Genomic DNA, 20901 nt, shown 5'->3' with positions numbered 1-20901 from the left:
TAAAAGGTCATTCTTTCCTGAGCTTCAGACATGGAGATTTCTCAAAGACCTTCTTCCCTCCAGGGTCTGGGGTGTGTTTACCGCCTATAACAAATCATACACGTATTTATCGAGATCCTACTATATGCCAGGTCTCATGTACTAGAGATAGAGATTTTTTTTTAAGCTGCTGAATGATTATCTGGGAACATATCCAGTGAGAAAAAATTTGGAAAATTTTGGAATTTCTTCCCCTCAGCTGGTCTCAGCCTCAGCATTTTTCTGTCTTTTTCCATCCAACCCCCTGCAGGGCCTTTATTTGAGCCAGGATGAGTCGATTTCAGGAAGCACATCCTGGCAGAACAAGGAATGGGGAGGATCCCACCCATAATGAGAGGCTATAAATCTCCACCAAAGGCCCCCAGTCCTTGGTCTGGTGCCTTAATTGAGAATTTATCAATGGAAGAGAGGCAGTCATCTCAACTGAGCACTGTATCTGTCTACCAGGAAGCAGATCTGGGTGAAAGGTTAGTGAATTGATAATGGCACACAAGGCAGGGTCCACAGGGCCTCGTGGATCTGCAGTCTTGAGCTAGACAAGCAGTGAGTAAACTGAGATTCAAGGGAAGGAGCAGGGTGTGTAGGGGCTGGGTGGATGTACGTGACTCCTGGGAGAAAGTCTACGTATAGGGTGGGGTTAGGTTAATTTACACCCTGAGGATTTACAACTTCCTTCCTAACAAAGAGTGTGGAGTGGAATGATTCAGGTCCAAGTCTCTGAAAAGGACCAGAGAGACAACCAGGCTGCTTTGTTTATCTTCCCAAGAGGGAGCATTATTTTGGATGGGGCAGGGGCCACTTGAAATGGGTATCTTGTTCTATGAGTTACAAATATCTATTTGGAGACTAGATTGCCTCACTGTGTAGCTAAGATCTTGGCCTCTGGAAGCCCCTTGGTGCTGGGAGAAGGGCAGAGGTGAACCTCACCCTCAGTCCTGCACTGTCCAGTATGGTAGCCATCCGCCACAGTTGGCTATTGAATGCTTGGAATGTGGCTGGTCCAAATTGAGATATGTTGTAAATGAAAGATACACTTCGGGTGTCGAAGACTTGGTACAAAAAAGGAATGTAAAATATCTCATTATTAATTTTTAAATATTGATTATGTGTTGAAGTGACTATATTTTTGATATATTGGGTTAAATAAAATGTTATCGAAATTGATTTCACCTGTTTCTTTTAATTAAAAAAGCGTAACTAACTACTAGAAAATGTAAATGACATGTGTGGCCTGTATTTGTGGCTTACATTATGTTTCTGTTGGACAGTGCTGCCTCAGTCCATCAGTGTCCAGTGACACTGCAGAGGAGCCTGCTCCACTCTCTCGAATTCCCTGGCTCTTTCCTGGTAATTGGTGACTCACAGCCCTTCCCCTGAACCCCTGAGCCTGCCTGAACTCATCCTGGTGGAGAGAGAATGAGATCTCCTTCCCAGGTGTGACTCACAGGCACCATGCCCCACGTGGAGACCTCTCCCTGCTGGAGATATGTCCTCTAGAGAGAAAGGTCTAGAGAGGGGATTGGTCCAGAGGGGCCGTGGCTAGTTGCCTACTCTCTTCCCCTTACCTTGTCTATCTATTTTTTTCTCTTGTTCCCACTCTCTCTGCAGTTGCCCTGGAGCTCCAGAAGCTCCTGTTCAGACCCCACTGTACCAGAATTGTTGGGCAGGGGTTGGTCCCTGAGGAGGAAGCTGGCAGAACCTGATAGGGCTTTCTCAGCGGGAATAAAAACTGTGAACTTGCCTCTGGATTTCTTGCACATCTCCAGGGTCTGTAGCTGGGGAGCAGTGCTGTTGGTGTTTGGACAGGTCCATGCTGTAACTTTCCAACCAGACTTCAGTGAGCCCTGATTCCAAACCCCCAGCTCTATTAAGCACACTCCTCGCCCTCAGGGAGTTTACAGTCTAGCTGGGAACACAAAACCTGCATACTTAAGATAATTATAAATGGCTTTAAAGAGGACTCAAGTGGTAGCAGAGGCTTTAAAGGAGCAGAGAGCCAGGGTTCAGAGTGATGACGGAGTTGCCCAGAGCTGAGGAAAGAACCTGTGCTCTGGACCCCACAGGCTGATGCTACAATTTCCCAACTGTGTGGTGACCTTTTCCACGAAATGAAGGCATCAGTAAAGTCTAGGACAAAATGAGACTCTGAATTTCTCCCTCCTCCCACTCCGCACTCCCCACACATAGTTGGGTAGAGCCCAGCCCAGGGAGGACTGCTGGGTGTTTCCAGATTGCCGTATCTGTGGGAAATGGCTCACGTGTGCAGCTTGTTGATTTGGATGAGAGGGATATCAACTCCTTACAGGAAAGATGCAGCCCTGTAACTCGGTAGGAGTTGTATTGAGCTTTAGCTCGAGGCATCCCTCCCTGTTCTTGGGAGAAAAATTCTGCCCATCATCCAGCTTCATGTGTTCCACTGACGAGAGCTATAATTAGCTAGGCATACATTATGTGTCGGATACTATGCTAGGCACTTGGCTGCATTATCTCATTTAAGTCTAACAACAAGCAATAATTGAATGTTCTCTCTGTATCTGAGACTGGGCCTCTAACAACAAGCAATAATTGAATGTTCTCTCTGTATCTGAGACTGGGCCAGGGGCTGGGTGGCTGGGACAAAAGTTTCAAAAAAGACAATATACTCCTGGCACTCATGTCTAAGGGGGAAGAAAAACAAAGTGACATTTACAGTGCAGTGTATGAGTGCCGATGTGGAGTATGTAATCAGCCTTGACTTGGTCTCCTCCTCTGCGGATGAGTACACTGCTACCTGGGTGACTCGTCCTGATTCAGGCACCTCAAGTACGTGCAGACACAGTTGATGCCACAACACGACCTGAGCCAGGTGTACCCAGAAGACCACCCCCAACCAACCCAGATCTTCTCCAATTAAAATCCCAGGTGTCAGCAGCCAGTTAGTAACACCCAAGGAGCTTGCTCTCCTAACATGGGAAGGGGACAGTGCTTGGTCTTCTGGCTTTAGAAAACTACCCCATTTCTCCTCCTACAACTTCAGATCCGAAGTTTTCCCAGACTGTGCTAGATTGAGCTTCCTGATTGAAAATTTTTTTCTTTTTTTTTCCACTCAGCACTCAATCTTTGGATTCTGATAGTTTTTAATGTTTTTCTGTAACAAAGACAAACCGGTGCACAGAGAAAGAATGGTGAATTCTATCTGTAGGAGTCAGAGAAGTTCCCCAGGAGAGGTTAGGTTTAGGCTGGGACTAGCAATGATAACAAAGAGATTTGTCAGGCTGACAAAGGGAGTAGGAAGCACATTTCAGGCACTGGTGAGCAAAGGAAGAGCCAGCTATGTGCAAATATATGACCTGTTCAGGCCAGACCAGGTCATTGGGTGTGGCTGCAGGCTAGGCATTTAGTGGGAATTGTAGGGTGTTCCCTGGAAAGTTAGGTTGGGACAGACTTGTAGGATAATACTAAGGAGTCAAGAATTTTCCCCATGGGCCAAGGGCCACTCAGAAACCTTAAATGAATGAAGAAGGTTTTATTCTTTCTACACGGACACACTTTTTTTTCTTTTTTGCGGGGGCTTATATTACATCTATAGGGATATTCTTCACATCTGAAAAAGAAATATCATCTTCATTTATTCAAAGAGTATTGATTGAGCATCTTCTGTGTGCCAGGCATTGTTCTAGGCACTGGCTATTTGTTTTGAAACATGTAGACTTCTAGGTCCATGTTTCTTTTCTCACTTTTGCTAGAGATAAGAATACAATAAATTTTCTCTACTATTAGCAATAACTCGGGGCATGATAAAAAGGCAACAGACACCCTAAAAAGAGTGGTGGGGAAAAACGGCGGTGGGGGAGAATGGCAGAATCTGTGTCCTGTTCAAAAGAGCATCTTTGACTCAACACCAGATAATTATGATTGTGCTGAGAATAAGGCTGGTGGAGTGATCTATTTCAATTTTTTCTTCCCAGAGAAACTTGGAATATGGAGTTTTAAAACGTAATCTCATCAATTTTTTTGTGTTGGCTAAAAAATTTAAACTTACTGTGTTGTCCACACACAACACGCTGGCAGGGTGCATCAGAGTTGTGGACGAGCCATTAGTTCTCTGCAATCCTCTGCTCTAGGCAGTAGGCAGTAAGGGAGGTGTGGCTAGGACTGCCAGATGGCTATCCCATGTTCATTCCTCCCTTCCTCCTTAAACACAGAATCCCAAGATAGTCAAGGTGGCAAAGTGCCCAGCTAATAACCATATTTCCCAGCCTCCCTTGCAGACATATGAGTCCCATGTGACTAAGTTCTGGCCAACGAGAGGCAAATGGCTGTGATTGGCTGTTATTGGAAAGGGTACCAAAAATGGAATAGAAGTTGGCAATTTTTCTCTATTCCTCCAGCTTTCTTCTTCAAACATTGAACCGATGGCTAGAACTTCAGCAGCCATATTGGGCTAAGAGGTAGACTTGAATATAGAAGCTGTGTTAGTCTCCTTGGGCTGCCATGGCAAAATACCACGGACTGGGTGACTTAAACAACAGAAATTAATTTTCTCGCAGTTCTGGAGGCTTGAAGTCCAAGATCAATGTGTTGGCAGGTTTGGTTTCTTCTGAGGCCTCTCTCCTTTGAAGATGACCACCTTCTTGCTGTGTCTTCACATGGTGTTTTCTCTGTGTCAGCACCTCTCTAGTATCTCTTTGTGTGTTCAAATTCCTCTTCTTATAAAGACATTAGACTGTATTAGGGCTCACTTTAATGGCCTCATTTTAATTTAATCATCTCCTTAAAGGCCCTGTTTCCAAATATAGTCACATTCTGAGATACTGGGGGTTAAGTCTTCAACATATCAATTTTAGAGTGGACACAATTCAGGTCATAACAGAAGTTATGCACTAAAGATGCTGGAGCAGAAGACAGAAGGCACCTGGATCTCCATTGCCTTCGTGGAGCCTCTATACCAGTCTGAACTATTTCCAGTCATTTTTTTCCTGACATCATTCCATCACAATTCAGCACGCATGGGGACGACTTCTCCACGGTCCCTTTGTCAGCCTGAAAAATCTGTTTATTGTTTTAGTCCCAGCTTAAATGTAACCTCTTCTGGGAAACTTCTCTGACTCCTGCAGGCAGAATTCATCACAAGAAAGCTCAGAAATTTAAACCATCAGTCAGTTCTCTGTTCCTAGCAGTGGAAGACAATACCTAGCAGGTTCACAGGGCTTCCTGGAAGAGGAGGGATTCAGCCCAGAGTGTGTTTTCCAGGGATTTGAGACAGAGGAGGGACATTTGGAGTCAAGGGAGACCCTATCAGAAGAAACTAAATAGGAAAGCCAAAGGAGAAAAACTCCTGTCGCCGAGAAGATCAAAAACTTTCATGTTTTCTGAAAAGAAATTGAGACGTGTGTTCAGGGGATTCCATCATGATTCAGGATTCCTGGGTTCTCTGCTCTAAGCTATTTTATGGTCTACCAGTGAGACTTAGAGTAGTCAGTTCAACCTCTCAGATTTATTATTATTATTATTTTGATTAATCTGTAATAACACCTGGCTTACCTATCCTATAGTGTTTGGTGAAGGTCAAATAAAAGAACGAATGTGAAAATATTTTGAAAAATATGAATCATCTATATCAGCATCTCTAAAGTCATTTCTTTACCTCCTTTGTGATATTTGGCCTCGTGTATCACCTGTATTGTGATTTTTGGAAAAACTGGACTGTTCTAAACAATTGTTTATTTAAAAAACCCCATTTTTTATCAGAATCATAATAAAAAGTGAAATAATAATAAACAAAAATAAAAGCAACATATCATTATTAAATGCTAGCTAGTTACTATTAAGAGCTAAGGCTTCTTCTCTCCGTTAAAGAGGGAGACTGGATTAAGGAAGATTTAGTCAAACTAGTACCAAGTAGAGACTTCAACCTTGGCATAATCATAAGAAAAAGAGAACTGGAAAAGGAAGAACTTTCTCGTGATTCAATTAAAATTGATTGATTCAATTAAAAGCTATTTAATATCATAGCTACATGAATACAGTCTCCCTATTAAAAACCATTGATGTATAAGAATATTTATTTCTATGGAGAGGTTGCCCCATAGAAGAGAAAAAACCAGCAGCTTGTGAATACTTGTGCCAGACACCGAGCGAGCCCCTTTACTCTCATGGGAACCTTGCAATAACCAGTTGAGATGGGTGTTACTTCCCTCTTTTCACTTGGGAAAACTAGGTCAGTGGGTTGTGTACCTTGACATGATCTCACAGGTGCCAAGAGAGGGCGTCACTCAGAGGCAGCATGAACTCAGGTGTGCTGGCTCCAAAGCCCACGGTCCCTTGCATACCACTTTATAATTCCATGATCCAGTCCCTCCTTATGATATATGGAATTTAAGAAAAACAGTGCCCATTGTCTGTTTGTGAGATGCAGTCATTGGAAAGAGGCAATATAATGTATTGGTTGAGAACATGGTCTAGCAGCTAGACTGCCTGGATTCAAATTCTGGCTCTGTCTCTTATTAGCTGTGTGACATTGGGCCAGTTACTCAGCCTCTCTGTGCCTCAGATTCCTGAGGGATAATAATAGGACCTGTTTCATATGGTTGTTATGAAGATTAAATGAGTTGATATGCATAAAGCATTTAAAATAGGTACATATTTCATTCTATCTAAGTGCTAATATCATCCATGTTTTATGTTGCAGCTACCCTGCTGTGGCCTGGGATAGAATGCTCCACCTTTGGTTAGGAAGGCAGCTTGTCAAGGCATCTCCTTTTTAAAGTAGTCTTCACATCTTTATTCCTCAGGCTGTAGATCAGAGGGTTTAGCATGGGGATGACCACAGTGTAGAGAAGACAGACACGACCTTGTTCTGCTCTGTGGAACTGTGAGAGCTTGGCTGAGCATACATGAAGGTGATAGTGCCATAGAAGAGGCAGATGATGGTGAGGTGGGAGGCACAGGTAGAGAGTGTTTTGCTCTGAGCCTCCAGGGAGCGTATCCTGCAGATAGTCACCAGGATGTAGGCATAGGAAACCAGGATAATGGTGATGGTAAAGAGGATAATCAAGGCAGAGGATGAGAAGATGATGGCCTCAATGGCAGCAGTGTCTGCACAGGCAAGCTGGAGCACAGGGGGGATGTCACAGAAATAGTGATTAATGACGTTGGGGCCACAGTAGGGCAGCTTGAAGATGTACCCAGTCAGCAAAGCTGAATTGGCAACAGAAGCCGTATAGGTGGCCACTACCAGCCGGACACACAGACGTTGAGACATGATGGTGTGGTAGAGAAGAGGGTGGCAGATGGCGGCAAATCGGTCATAGGCCATGATGGACAAGAGCAGACACTCAGCAGCACCGTGGAGAGTCATGAGGGCCATCTGGACCACACAGCCTGCAAAGGAGATGGACAGGCCTGAGGTGAGGAAGCTCTCCAGCAGGCTGGGGGTGTTTATCGTGGAGAAAGAGGAGTCTATGAAGGCGAGGATGCTCAGGAAGAAGTACATGGGCGTGTGGAGCTGAGAGTCTGTGTGGATCAGGGTGATCATGCCCAGGTTGCCCGTGAGGGTGATGGAGTAGATGAACAGGAAGAACAAAAAGAGGATGCCCTTGGGCCCTTCCTGCTCTGTGAGCCCCAGCAGGAGGAACCGGGTTACTTGGGTGCAGTTCTCCACCATGGTACACACGTCACTGCAGAGAGACCAAATAAGATGTGCTCATACCCTTGAGGGAGACCCAGGGCCAGTGCCCAAAACCTTTTTAATGCCCCCAGGATGGGCAGAGCTAGGGGGACTGGAGAGTGGATGCTGGCATGACTTGAACACCTACTATGAGTTGTGTGTTAACTCGTTTCCTAAATAGCTATTGAAACTTCACTCATACACTCTCATTTATATAACATGTCCATTTATTTTTTATTTTTTATTTTGTTTTTAAGATTTTATTAATTTCCCCCCCCCAAAGCCCCAGTAGATAGCTGTATGTCACAGCTGCACATCCTTTCAGTTGCTGTATGTGGGACATGGCCTCAGCATGGCCAGAGAAGCGGTGCATCGGTGCGCGCCCGGGATCTGAACCCGGGCCGCCAGCAGTGGAGCACGCACACTTAACCGCTAAGCCACGGGGCCGGCCCATTATGTCCATTTATATTGAGTGAGATTATCAACTTGCCCAAGGTAAGAGAACTAGTACATAAGGAAAGTGGGATTAGAACTCAGTCCATTCTAATTATCATATGCTTATTATATAGTTATAATCATTTTCTGTCCCAAGATTTCCTGGTTTGTGGGGAATTGGCATCATTAGTGGGTGTTGGAGGCCTGGTGTTTTGGCCCAGAGAGGGAATAAATGAAATGATCAATTTGGACCATATCTGGGGGACAAAGCCTCCAACAGTGCCACTCTCTGAGGCCAGGGACACAGGGAATCAGGCCTAATGTCATCAGAATGTAAGGTGACTCAGAAGAGCAGTCATTTCTCCCAGTGTTGTGAGTTGAATTGTATCTCCCCAAAAGATGTGTTGAAGTTCTAACCCCTGGTACCTGTGCATGTGAACTTATTTAGAAACAGGGTCTTTGCAGAAGTAACCAAGTTAAGATGCTGTGGCACTCGATTAGGGCGGGCCCTTCATCCAATATGACTGGTGTCCTTAGAAGAAAAGAAAATGAGGATATAGGGAGGAGAATGCCATGTGAAGACACAGACTGAGAGAGAAGGTGGCCATGTGAAGACAATGGCAGAGATTGGAGTCATGCTGCCACAAGCCAGGGAATGCCTGGGTCTCCCAGAGCTAGAAAAGGCAAGGAAGGATCCTCCTCTAGAGGCTCTGGAGGGAGCATGGCCCTGCCAACACCTTGATTTTGGACTTCAAGCCTCCATAACCATGAGGGAATACATTACTCTTGTTTTAAGCCACCCACTTTGCGGTACTTTGTTACAACAGCCCAAGACACTAATACACTCAGTTGGGGATGCTCCTGGCTATTGTGGCTGCTTTCATGAAGGCCTCCTGATTTGTCAGGAGATTGGAAAATCTTCTGATCTCTCTCTATTGACAGAGCTTATAATCCAGGGAGATAAAATAAAAAGAAATAAATTAAAACAAAGTCTGTGTTATTATTCACTACTAACTATGAAAAATTCTGTCTGGGAGAACAGGCAGTTACAGTAAATATGAAAACTCCAGCTCAACAAAACCATGACCAAGGAACCAAGGTGTTGTGTTTTAGCTTGAAACAACTGAAGGCAGTAGGACATGTCAGATTTGTGGCATTGGGGCCCAGTGCAGGGCACAGTTCTTAAGGCAGAATTGGAGATGAGATCTCTAACTAGAGAGCACAGGTCAGAAAATCCACAACCTACCTCCTTAAGCTCCCTAGAGGGGGCTGTCATGTTTATTTAAATTCTCGCAGCTGTTGTCATGCTCCCCCAAATTTTACTCTCAGGATTCTCACTATTTATGTTTTCAAATAACCAAGGCTGCTATCCCGAGGGGAAGCTCTTATATGGGATATCGGCCAGGGTCTGCTCTGATTGGTTGGATGTCTGTTCTAATTGGTTGAGCTTTGGTTCTGATTGTTTGGGTGTCTGTTCTGATCGGTTGGTGCCCAAAGCATACTGGCTGTTAACTGTTTGGAATTCCGTGTCTTCTGAATGAGGCTGGGAACAAAAGAGGAATAATGCAGGGTTATTTTTAGAGCATCCTGGGTAGCTATAAATAGGTGGCCTCTGGTCAAAGCCAGTTATATGGCTTTGCACTATCAGCGTCTATTGACAACTCTTGGCCTCTTGAGATGTAAACAATACGTGCAGATTTTATCTATGGAGGGCAGCAGTGGGAATGCTTCTTCTCTACTCATGATGTTTCCTTCCCTATGAAGGGATATCCATTGTGTACACTCCTGCCCCCTCTTCTGGAGGAGGGATGCCTTCTGTGATCAGTGAGTTTGGGATAAGGCATTGCATGTGTATACTTCTGCCCTCTTCTTTGCCTGTTGGAAGCACAGGCTCGGCTCTGCTGCTGCCTAATGTAAATCTTAAAACTAGGTCATTAAATCTGTCTAATTCTGGGGTTCAGTTTTCAGGAGATCATTTACCTGCAAGCATCAATCATGCTCTGCAGTACCAAGTTTTATCAGTGATGCAGGTGGTATTTTGCTCTCTATCTACCTTGCTTCTACCTCTTCTCTCTTAATTGGTTCAGAATTTGCATAGAGAAGAGGGATGCTATTTATTATGGTCCTTAAAGACTTCAGAAGGGGCTGGTGGCTTAGTGGTTAAGTGCGTGTGCTCCGCTACCGGCGGCCCGGGTTCGGATCCCAGGGGTGCAACGACGCACCGCTTCTCTTGCCATGCTGAGGCCGTGTCCCACATACAGCAACTAGAAGGATGTGCAACTATGACATACAACTGTCTACTGGGGCTTTGGGGGTGGGGGAAGGAGGAGGATTGGCAATAGATGTTAGGTCAGAGCTGGTATTCCTCAGCAAAAAGAGGAGGAAAAGAGGAGGATTAGCATGGATGTTAGCTCAGGGCTGAATAAGTAAGTAAGTAAATAAATAAATAAATAAATAAATAAATAAAAAAAACTGTTTATAAAAAAATAAAAATAAAGACTTCAGGAGAGAGAAAACAAGAAGGGAGCCAGCAGAGACAGTCTGCTTGGCCTGTCTCTTCAATAATTCCATGAGCTGGGCTCACAGGTTTCTAGCAAACTGATATGGTTGAATTGAGTGGGGGTTGGCTATAATACAGGTGTGATGGAAACTTGGAGGGCCCTGGATTCACAGTAATTATTCCTGGCTGAGAGAGCAGGCGGACAGCTTCCTCCAGTTCCCCTGCCGAGACTTTGGTGAGGGGCTCCCATGGATGAGAATGCATTTGGATAGAATGTTGAAGTGTCCTGGCATGATAGAAGAGAGGGGGTGCATATCAAAGTCAGAAGAGGGAAGCTTATGGAGGTGGAGGCCATCTCAAGATGGGAGAGTCCCTGAGAATTTCTGGAGATCTCCTGTTCCCATGGATATCTTACAGAGCCATGGAGGGGTTCCAGTTCTCTCTCTGACAGCTATGCTCTTTCCTTGGGCACAGGAAGAGAATTTGCCATTTTTTGGCAATAACTCTTATTCCTTGATATTTGTGTGTAAAATACAGTGATTAGTAGTTTGTAGTCTCAGCTGTTTTCATAAATAATTTTCATTTTGATAGAAAGAGCTTTAATGAATAGGTGAAAAAACTAGATATTTCAGACCACTTGGGTAGTCCTGGCACTATTTCTTACTTGCTTTTAAAAAATAAACATTTTTTAACCACTACTAGTCATTGTTAACTGGGAGGCAATACTGCCCAGCTTCTGGAGGACTGGCCTTGAGAGCAGAGTCCTATAAGTGGAGAGCTGTTGGAGGATTTTAAGTAGGATGGTGACTCAGACTAAGCTGTAAAAATGATTCAAGGGAAGATAGGGAGGAGGCGGGGAGCTACATTAGGCAGCTGATCGTAGTGGTCTTGGCGAGGGTAGTGTTGTTTTATTGACTCACAAATAATGAAGTCCCATTATTAATACTGGAAACACAGTGGTGATCAAGGTAGACAAGATTTTGCCCTCAGAGAGTTTAAGAAGTGGAAAGGTTAGGGAAACATTTGTGGGAGATCAAAATTGGCCACCTCAAAACATGTCTCTTTGCCTTGATTATTTTTTTCTGAAGAACATTTGGCCTTCCCCTCCCAAAGCGCCTAAAGAATTTAACAGAGAAGGCCTGTTCCAGGAAGGAGCTACTACCATATGATAGCTGTAGTATAATGTACAGTAGATGCAACAAGAAAGGCAATAACAAACCTATCTTATCCAAAATTCTGTCTCTCTGGCCACATTCTCTATAGGTGGCCCTGTAAAGAGTTGTCTGACAGACATTTGCATTTCCATCTCCGTGTGAATTGTCTTCTTTCCCTCTGAAATCCCAAACCACTACCCCAACACCCTCCTTATCCTGAGCTGGAAAATACTTAAGTGAGCAACTTAGAATGACGAGTTGCTCAGTTTCTATTTTCTGAGTTTCTCCTGTGTATACATGTTATTAAACTTTGTTTGATTTTCTCCTGCTATTCGGTCTCATGTGAATTTAATTTGTAGCCCAGCCAGAAAGGACCCAGCGTGGGTAGAGGATAGTCATCCTCCCCTTCACATTCAGAAGATGGATTTATCAGTACTTGCTCATTAATTGGATGTGCAGGCTGAAGGAGGGTCAGAGGTGACATCCAGGTTCCTGGTTTGGGTAAGAAGATGAATAGTGATGTCATTCTCTCTAATAGGTAACAGGTTTGAGGAAGGATGTGGTGAGTTACATTTTCAGTAGAGTGAGTTTGGGAGAGCCAGATACACAGGTCCAGGTGACAGGTGGGTATGATGTTTTGAAACTTAGGAGGGAGTTCTGTGTAGGAGATGGAGGTTTGAGAGTCGTCGGATGTATTTGGTCATTCAGAATATATTTACTGTGCATCTGCCGCATGCCAGGCGCTGTATAGGTAGTGAGGATACAGTGGTAAGGAAGAAACAGATATGGTGCTCACTCTTGTGGAGTTTAGAGTTTAGACGGGGAGACAAACATTAACGAAATGATCACACAAACTATTGAAAAGTCACAACTGGAACAACAGCTCCGAAGTGGAGATACTCAATGCTATGAGGCTAAAACTTTGACTCAGGGATGTCAAAGAAGATTTTCCCTAGGAGGAAGATTTGATAGTAGAGAAGAGTGGAACAGCCTATACAAAGGCACCGAGGTCTGAGAGAGCCTAGTGAGGAAGAAGAGCTGAATAAAGGCCACTGTGTGTAGATGGCAAAGACAGAGTGCTGTGAACTGAGGCCAGCAGGCAGGCAGTATTTTGTAACATTTATTGAATGCTTGCTGTGTGTGAGGCACTGTTCCAAACACCTTTAATTTCAATTGATCCTCTCAACAGCCTTATGAGATATACTACTGAAATCTTCATTTTACATAAGAGGAAACTGAGTCACAAAGAAGTTAAGGAACTTGCCCAAAGACTCAGGTAGTAAGTAGCAGAGCTTGGGTTTGAATTCAGGTGGTCAGGTTCTAGAGCCTACCTGATTATCCAGTACCCTAGACCATGTCAAGGAATTTGTTTTCTGTGGGATGCCATTAAAGAATTTTCACCAGGGGGATGTCATAGCCATATTTGCTTTTTGACAAGATCACTCTAAATGCAGTTGTGGAGAAATGATGGGAGGAGTGTCAATGGATGGGGAGATTTGCTGAGAGGATATTGAAGTCACCCGGGGGGATTCATAGCTTAAACTAGAGTGGGGGTAGTGGAGACAGATGGATTTGAGAGACGTTTGGCTGTAAATATGTCAGGATTTGGTGATGGACTGAAGATGCCAATGTGAAAAGGAGAGCAATATCAGGGTGAACTCCAAGGTCTCTGGTGTACAAAATAAAGCTGGTAGTTGAAGCTAAGAGAGAATAGGATGTGCCAGGGAGAGTGTGCGCTGTAAAAGACATGATGTCCCAGGGTAAAACCCTAAGGAAATTAATTTCAAATTTACTGCACACTGCTTCAGAGCTTTGATTTTTTCCCATTCACCTTGATGATCAGATTTGAAGAGTTTGAGCACGGCTTATGAGGAAGGGAGGATAAAGGAGTCTAAGGCCTTCCTGGTAATAGAATTCCACCCCTCAATCCACTTACGTGTGGTTGAGTAGAGACAGTCCATCCATGAGCCTTGTTGGAGAACTCTTGGGGGTGTTTCTCTCTCCTTTTCATTGATTGCCCGCAACCAGCTTTCTCAAGAGAACTTCTCAGATAGTGTAACAAAGCTCTGAGATTCCTTATTGCTGGGAAGGCTGTCTTAAGACTCATTTGGCTTTTTTCATCCTGACCCCTGGAGTTCAGAAATGTGCTAGTGGGAATTCGTGACTGGTTCTCCTAGGAGCAGGCCTGGAACTGCAGGTAGTCTTTAAGGAATGCTAGAGAGATCTTGGCGAGGGTTGTCTGGAAACCCCTGAGGAGCAGGCAGTCTCCGTCATATGCCAGGAGAGACTCTCTTTTTTTTTACAGTATTTGTCCCCTGTGGATCTCTCTTTTCAGGTTATTGAGACTCAAAAGGCTCTCAAGGCCAAGATGTACACAGGGGCACATGTCAACATCATCCCCAGGTCTCACAGGAAGTAACTGAAAGTGCTAATGCTATCAACATATGAGTGGTCTTTGAGGGTCTAGACGGGGCTTCCCCAATTGTTATTTCCTTTGATCCTCAGAATATCCCCGGGGAATATGCTTGATGGTATTTTTTTTTGCTATATATGTACATATACACATACACAATAGTGGGATTTACCGTAATTGCTTTATTCACTTAACAATACTGAAAGCACATCTCTCCACCTCAAAAAAGGTAATTCTTTCCCCCTCCAAAATAGCTTTATTGTCTTTGAAAATATAACACATGCTAATAGTTAAAAAATTTAAGCAACACAGAAAAGAACCAAGAAGAAAGTAAATCTCATCTGAAATCCTGCCATCACAGAAAATGGAAGTTGGTGAGCATTCTATAATTTTCCATAAACAGAATCATACTATACAAGCTATTTTGTCATTTATTTTCTCACTCAGCAAGATGTCATGGACATTTTCCCATATCAATCAATAAACAGTAACCTACATAATCGTATTTAATGGCTGTGTATTATTTTGTTGTGTGTGTGTGCCATTATTTACTTAACTGGCCCCCATTGGTTGACAATGAGGTAATTCCAACTATTCGCTGTTATAAATAATTCTCCAACAGACACCCTAAGGTATAGGGTAGAGGGCAAAGTCCAGTGAGAACAGGGTGTAGAGAGACTGCTTTTCCCAGGCTAGGAAGAAAGAAATTGGCTCTCTCCTTGGGGAGCCTGGCACAATCTCATGGGAAATCAACATGCAAAGTAAAGGGCCTTGTCAGGCAAATGACTTGTTTGTGTAAAAGAAATTCAGTCCCTAGACTACCGATCTGGGAGAAAGCCTCAGCAGATGAGAGACTGGATTGCCCATGTTTCCTGCAGGTAAGAGGAAGTTTGTTCACTTGGGAGAGACCTGATGAGTCTCACCGATATAAATGAAACAGGGCTGAGTCCTCTGACCTTCTCCACTGCATTCCAACCTGCACAAGTTGTCTGACGTATCTTTCTCACAAATGCCCCCTTTGTTGTGTCAATTCTCTACTTATGAATATGCAATAGCCCCCTTCAGCCTCTTTGTGGTAGATTTTATTATGATGCCTAAGAGTCAATGCTCCTCCCTGCAGCTCTCAGGTAAGAATTCTTATCCATTCTCTTTCCTCATTTAAATTAAGATTGGCCACATGACTAGGTTTGATCCTGGGAGTGTGAATGGAAGGGATGTGTGCTCTTCTGAGCATAGAAGCCTTAGGAGCCACCCCATGGTCCCCCATCTCCCCTCTTTCCTCCCTACTGTGTCACCAGTCATGTCCAAGATACAAGGCTTCCTCTTACATCACCCTGAGTCTTGGCGTGAAAAGGAGCAGACTCACCACTGACTCCTGATGGATGTGAACACGAGTGAAAAATAAACTTTTTCCTATTGTAAGCCAATGAGCTTTGTGTGGTATTTGTTAATAAAGCAGCCTTAACTACCTGATATATTTTCTAAGGGCAAACTTCTTTTCTTGAATATGGCCCCAGTACAATCTCATTTATTCTAACTCAGATGGTCCATGCCTCTCAGATAGTGCTCCTGCCTGTCTCTTCTGAGGAGCAACTTCTTTGCACTTACTGAGCCTGCATCTGCATCTAGCTAATTGGCCCAAGGCCATTCATTTTTTTTGTTTTTTACATATGAGAACATTCTAGTTGTTAGTGGCAGATTCTATGTGACCCTCTTCTTGCAAACCTGATTCACAGGTGATATGTTGCAATGAAAGAAAATCTTGGACCAAATTCTTCCAAACTTATAAGTTCTGCCAAACTAACTTGTTAGTGAGCAAGCATAAGCAGTCAATAAACCTGTCTGTGATTTGGGAGCAGTCTCTTTCTTTCTCCTCAGGTACACTGACCAGCAAATCTTTCATGAAAATCTCACTCCGAAGTGAAATATTGGTATTCTTACATACCAGTTATGTCAGCTGGCAGGATCCTCCAGGAAGTGGAGAGATGCAGAACAAAAAAGCTATGCATTCTTTTTACTTGGTGGTAAATGGGAAAGACAGTAACCTGCTATGAGCCTTTAGTACAAGCCTGGAGGTCTTGTTAACACAGATTTCCGGCCCTATCCTTGGAGTGTTTGTTTTGTTTTGTTTTTATTGAGGTATAATTGGCATGTAACAGTATAAATTTCAGGTTTACAACATAATGATTCAATATGTGTATATAGTGCAATTTTTTTATTGATGTTTTAATCGTTTTTAACATTGTGAAATTTTGGGTTGTACATTTTTGTTTGTCCATCACCATATATATGTCTCCCTTCACCCCTTGTGCCCACCTCCCACCCCCACTGCCCCTGGTAACCACAGTACAGTTTTCTCTGTCCGTGTGTTGGTTTATATTCCACATATGAGTGAGATCATACAGTGTTTGTCTTTCTCTTTCTGGCTTACTTCCCTTAACATAATACCCTCCAGGCCCATCCATGTTGTTGCAAATGGGATGATTTTGTCTGTTTTTTTATGGCTGAGTAGTATTGCATTGTATATATATACCACATTTTCTTGATCTAATTGTCAGTCGAGGGACACTTAGATTGCTTCCAATTCTTGGTTATAGTGAATAATCTTCGCGTCTTTTTTTTGATCAAAGGTGGATATACATTAGTAAGGGCAAATCAAAGAATCTCAGAAAGCTGGAGTTGAAAGGATTCTTGGGGAACATCTAGTTCAAAATGTTTGGGAGTGGGAAAAGAGGCCCAGAGAGGGAAAGTGCTTGCCAAAAGTTATATTCAGCCAGTGAAATCTGGGGCTGGAGACTTGGTCTTTCTAAATAAAAAATATTTCCTAAAATTACCCAACATTGCCATAGTAACATACTGCTGTTCCCAGTTCCACTGGATGACCTGCATTCTTTTGCATGAAAGCTGATGATTCATTAACCATCCAGGGCACAGATAGACTATTTACACGTGGCAATGAGCTCTTCTCCAGCTGAAACCATTTCTCTATTAACTGTCTCCGCTCACTCTGTGGTGAGGTGGGAGAGACATGCAGCATCATAGCCAAAGTATAATGTCATTGGTGGGAGGAAGTGAGATGAAGTTCTGTTTCCATGGGAACAGAATAGCATCTCATAGTGGTTTTTTAAAATAATAAGTTGAACTTGAGAATGGAAATCATCCATACCCACATAGCTTAACTATTGGGATTGAGAACTGAGACTTCCTGTGGCAACACGACTTAACTAATTATTCCAGGAAATTCAGATTTAGGAAGATGTGACCCTAAACCAATAAATAATTTCACTGTTGCCTTATGAAATTCCTGCAAGCCAATTTATCTGAATAAATAATAGTTTGGTTCTCTGGGCAAACAGCTTTCCTATCAGGACAATAGATTATTCACCTGGGCAAACAATTTTCTCAACAAATAGTTTACTTATCAAGATTTGTTTTCAGGCCCTTCTCTCCCTGTATCTGCCAATCCTAAACCATAATGACCCAAACTTTGTCCAATCCTGATCTGCTCCTTGCCTTGAAAGGTCCACCTTCAACTGCTTGAGTCCAGTCTCCAAACCCTATAAATATCTTCCATCAATTTCCTTCTTTTGAAATACTACTAAGATTCTGTATTCTCTCTTATTACAGTACTACAGTAGGTCTAGTAAATTTAGCTTTGGTTAGGGAACAGGTTTTTTGGTGGTCTTTTGAAGAGTTATCAGTTGGCAATATATTCTTTACCCAGGGTTATTTGAGGACATTTTGCTTCCTGTTTTTTTTTTTTTTGAGGACATTTTGCTTTTTGTTTTGGCCATTTTTATTTCTTTAATGATGATAATCAAAAAGAAAAGCAGAGTTACATTGCCTCTATTGTAATTGTAATGAAGTTTACCTCATCAATGTATCTTTGATCGGTACACAGGCTCATTGATACTACCAAAAGGGTTCAGATTTCAGGTGAATGTCAGGACTGGAAGTCATCTTACATAGATCATCTTTTCTAAATACCTCCTTTTTCACAAGGAAAAATTGAGGTTGTGGGAAAACAGACGCTTCTTTGACTTTGGGGAGAGATGCTAAAGTTGGCTGTTTTGAGTAACATCACTTCTTCTTCAAGCCCCAAATTTTTGATTCAATCAATTAATCACGGCGTGTCCACTCTTGAAAATAGCCTGGATTTGCCTTAGAAGATGTGGCTTCATTATTTGTTGTGACCTACAAAGAATACTCTGGTGCTAGTGTTAACATAGAACTTAGGAAGGGATCAAGGAAGAGGTATCTGGCTTAGGGAATTGGGGGCTTTCTTTGGTGGCAAGAGGGATGGGGCCAAGGCAGAGGCACCAGCGGCCTTTCATTTCCTAATTCTTTCTGTCCCATCTACCCCATTATTTTTTCCTTTTCCAAGTTGCTCCTCAGGTGCTCTGAAGAAACTGAAGACTCCTGGTAGGAGTCAAGACTCCGTGGGATTAATAGAAAGCTGGGCCCTGGTAGAAATTATGGGAGCAGCTCTTCAGATTTTTTGGAAACAATAGAAATGTAAACTTGTTGCACAATTTCCTGCAAACACCCAAGTTTTATGCACTAGAGTAGGTTTTAGGCACTAGAATAGAGCACAGGCTTTGGAATCAGCTGGACCTGGCTCTACCAATTATGAATGGTAGATGACCTTGGACTCTCAGTTTCCTCATATGTGAAATAGGCATAACATACTCATAGAATTGTTATGAGGATTAAATGAAATAGTGTGTACAATGTGCCTCCCAGAATGCCCAGCACATAACATATGTTCAATAAATATTAACTATTAATTATCATTATTGGGAAATACCTTCTTCAGGGAACAGTAGTGTTTCATTAAATTCCTGAGCCTTATAGAGTAACAATAATTGACATTCTTTTATCATCTGCTGCCTAACAGCCTAAAATCCAAAAAAGAAGAGGTGAAATATATAAAAATAAATATGCCCCAATGCCTGATTAAGTACCCAGCACTGTGGTAGGCTCAGTGGGGGATGAAATGAAGAAAGAGGTGTGGTTCCTGCCTCAGGGGGCCTACAGTTTATTTGGGGAGGCAAGATACGCAGCCAGATAACAATGGTGAGCAGAGTCTGTAGGAATGTAACTCTGTAGGAATAATTCAGCACTGTCCCAGTGACAAACGTGCTTGTGTCTGTATGCTGCTCCTGCGAGTGGAGAGCTCATAAAAAAATAGGGACCGGTGAGGAAACAGGCATTTGAAAAGAGTATACTTCACTACAGCCTCCAAAGTACTCTTTGGTCTTGTCTCTTATCGGGGGCAACAGAGATGTGGAAGAGAGGTTGATGTTAGGCACCAGTTTTGACTTCCAATGGCCTCAAGGACAGGAATCCAATATTTGTCTTACTCCCAAGGGTACCACCTGTGGTCTGACTTCGCGTCTAACCCTGACTTCTTTATGATGCTGCTTTTATTATCTTTTAAAAAAATTATTTTATTGACATCACTGTGGTTTATAAGATTGTGTAAATTTTGGGTGTACATCAATATGTATATGGTGATGGATGGAAACTAGACTTTTGATGGTGAACATGATGCAGTCTATACAGAAGCCAAAGTATAATGCTTTTCTTATCTTGACCTGGGTTTTGAAATCTTATCCTTCTTCTTCTGGTCTTTGGCCCTTGGCTCATCCTTGGATTAGAGTCACCACTCTGCTCTCCAGGATCTGAAAGCTTGTCCTGGCACTGCCCTGTTACAGGATTGCAGGGTTTAGCCCATTGCCTTGAGACTGCAAGAGCTTGGCTGAGCATATATGAACACAATGGTGGCACAGAAGAGAGAGATGATGGTCAGACGAAAGGCGTAGATGGAGAGAGCTTTGGGCTTTCAGGGAATGCATCCTTTGGAAGGTGACCAGAATGACAGTGATGGGGAAGCGAGTAATCACACAGATCGGGCTCGTTCAGGGTGGTATGGCTGCAGTGAAGAGGGTAATCAGAACAAAGGAAGAGGATGGCCTCAGCCTTGGCAATGTCAGCACAGGTAAGTTGGAACATGGTAGAGGGGCAGGGGTCACAGAAGTAGTAATTAATGATACTGGGGCCACAGAAAGGAAAAATGAAGATGTCATTCTGCATGACTGCATCACTGATACCAGCAGGTAATGCCCTTTTAATGTCCAGAATGGATCGTGCTAGAGGAAGTGGGGAAACTGGTATCAAGTGAGCATCTACTCTAAACCATGCTATATGCTAGGATTTTTACCATATAAGTATTTAATCTTCACACTACTGTCTTGTTTATGAATTATGCCAGATTGTATGTTGCAAAACCAGATTCAGACATCAGTCCTGTCTGATTCCATAACCCATATAACTTCTGTTTCATCTTATGTTCTCATGAATCTACATTTTTCTGTCCCAGCATTTCTGGTTCATGGAGAAAGAAAAATAAGGAAATTTGGAAGCATGATTGGGTGGCCCAAGAGGTAGTGTCATTACCTAATAGGTCTGGGCTGTATTTAGGGGCATGTGATGTCTCAGTGACTACTGGGCCTGAGGAGAAGAAAATGAGAGACTAGCATGGCAGAACAAGGGACTTAGAAAGGCCAGACACCTACTTCACTGTATTTCTCCAGGGAGCCATGACGCTCCCCTCATGGAGAATTATGGTTCTTTGATGGTGGACCCTGCCACCCTCACTGGTATGTGATTTGTGACTTCACTAAACTTTCCCCACTGGATAGAAATAATA

At 43.1% G+C, this 20901-nt stretch overlaps 1 protein-coding gene across 1 annotated transcript; it reads right to left on the bottom strand.

Annotated features, from left to right (window-relative positions):
- Window positions 1–6829: 6829 nt before the first annotated feature.
- LOC131395048 (olfactory receptor 5P55-like) lies at window positions 6830–7684 on the bottom strand. The gene is made up of 2 exons (XM_058526823.1): window positions 7125–7684; window positions 6830–7043 (listed from the first exon to the last, which is right to left on the bottom strand). Exons 1-2 carry the CDS (start codon window positions 7682–7684, stop codon window positions 6830–6832), a joined length of 774 nt encoding a protein of 257 aa, XP_058382806.1.
- Window positions 7685–20901: the final 13217 nt, after the last annotated feature.

This window comes from Diceros bicornis, chromosome 31 (assembly GCF_020826845.1).
Source record: "Diceros bicornis minor isolate mBicDic1 chromosome 31, mDicBic1.mat.cur, whole genome shotgun sequence".
NCBI classification, from domain to species: Eukaryota; Metazoa; Chordata; class Mammalia; order Perissodactyla; family Rhinocerotidae; genus Diceros; species Diceros bicornis.
The sequence above is the reverse complement of the archived record's forward strand: the minus strand, read 5'-3'. Positions and strand labels throughout refer to the sequence as shown.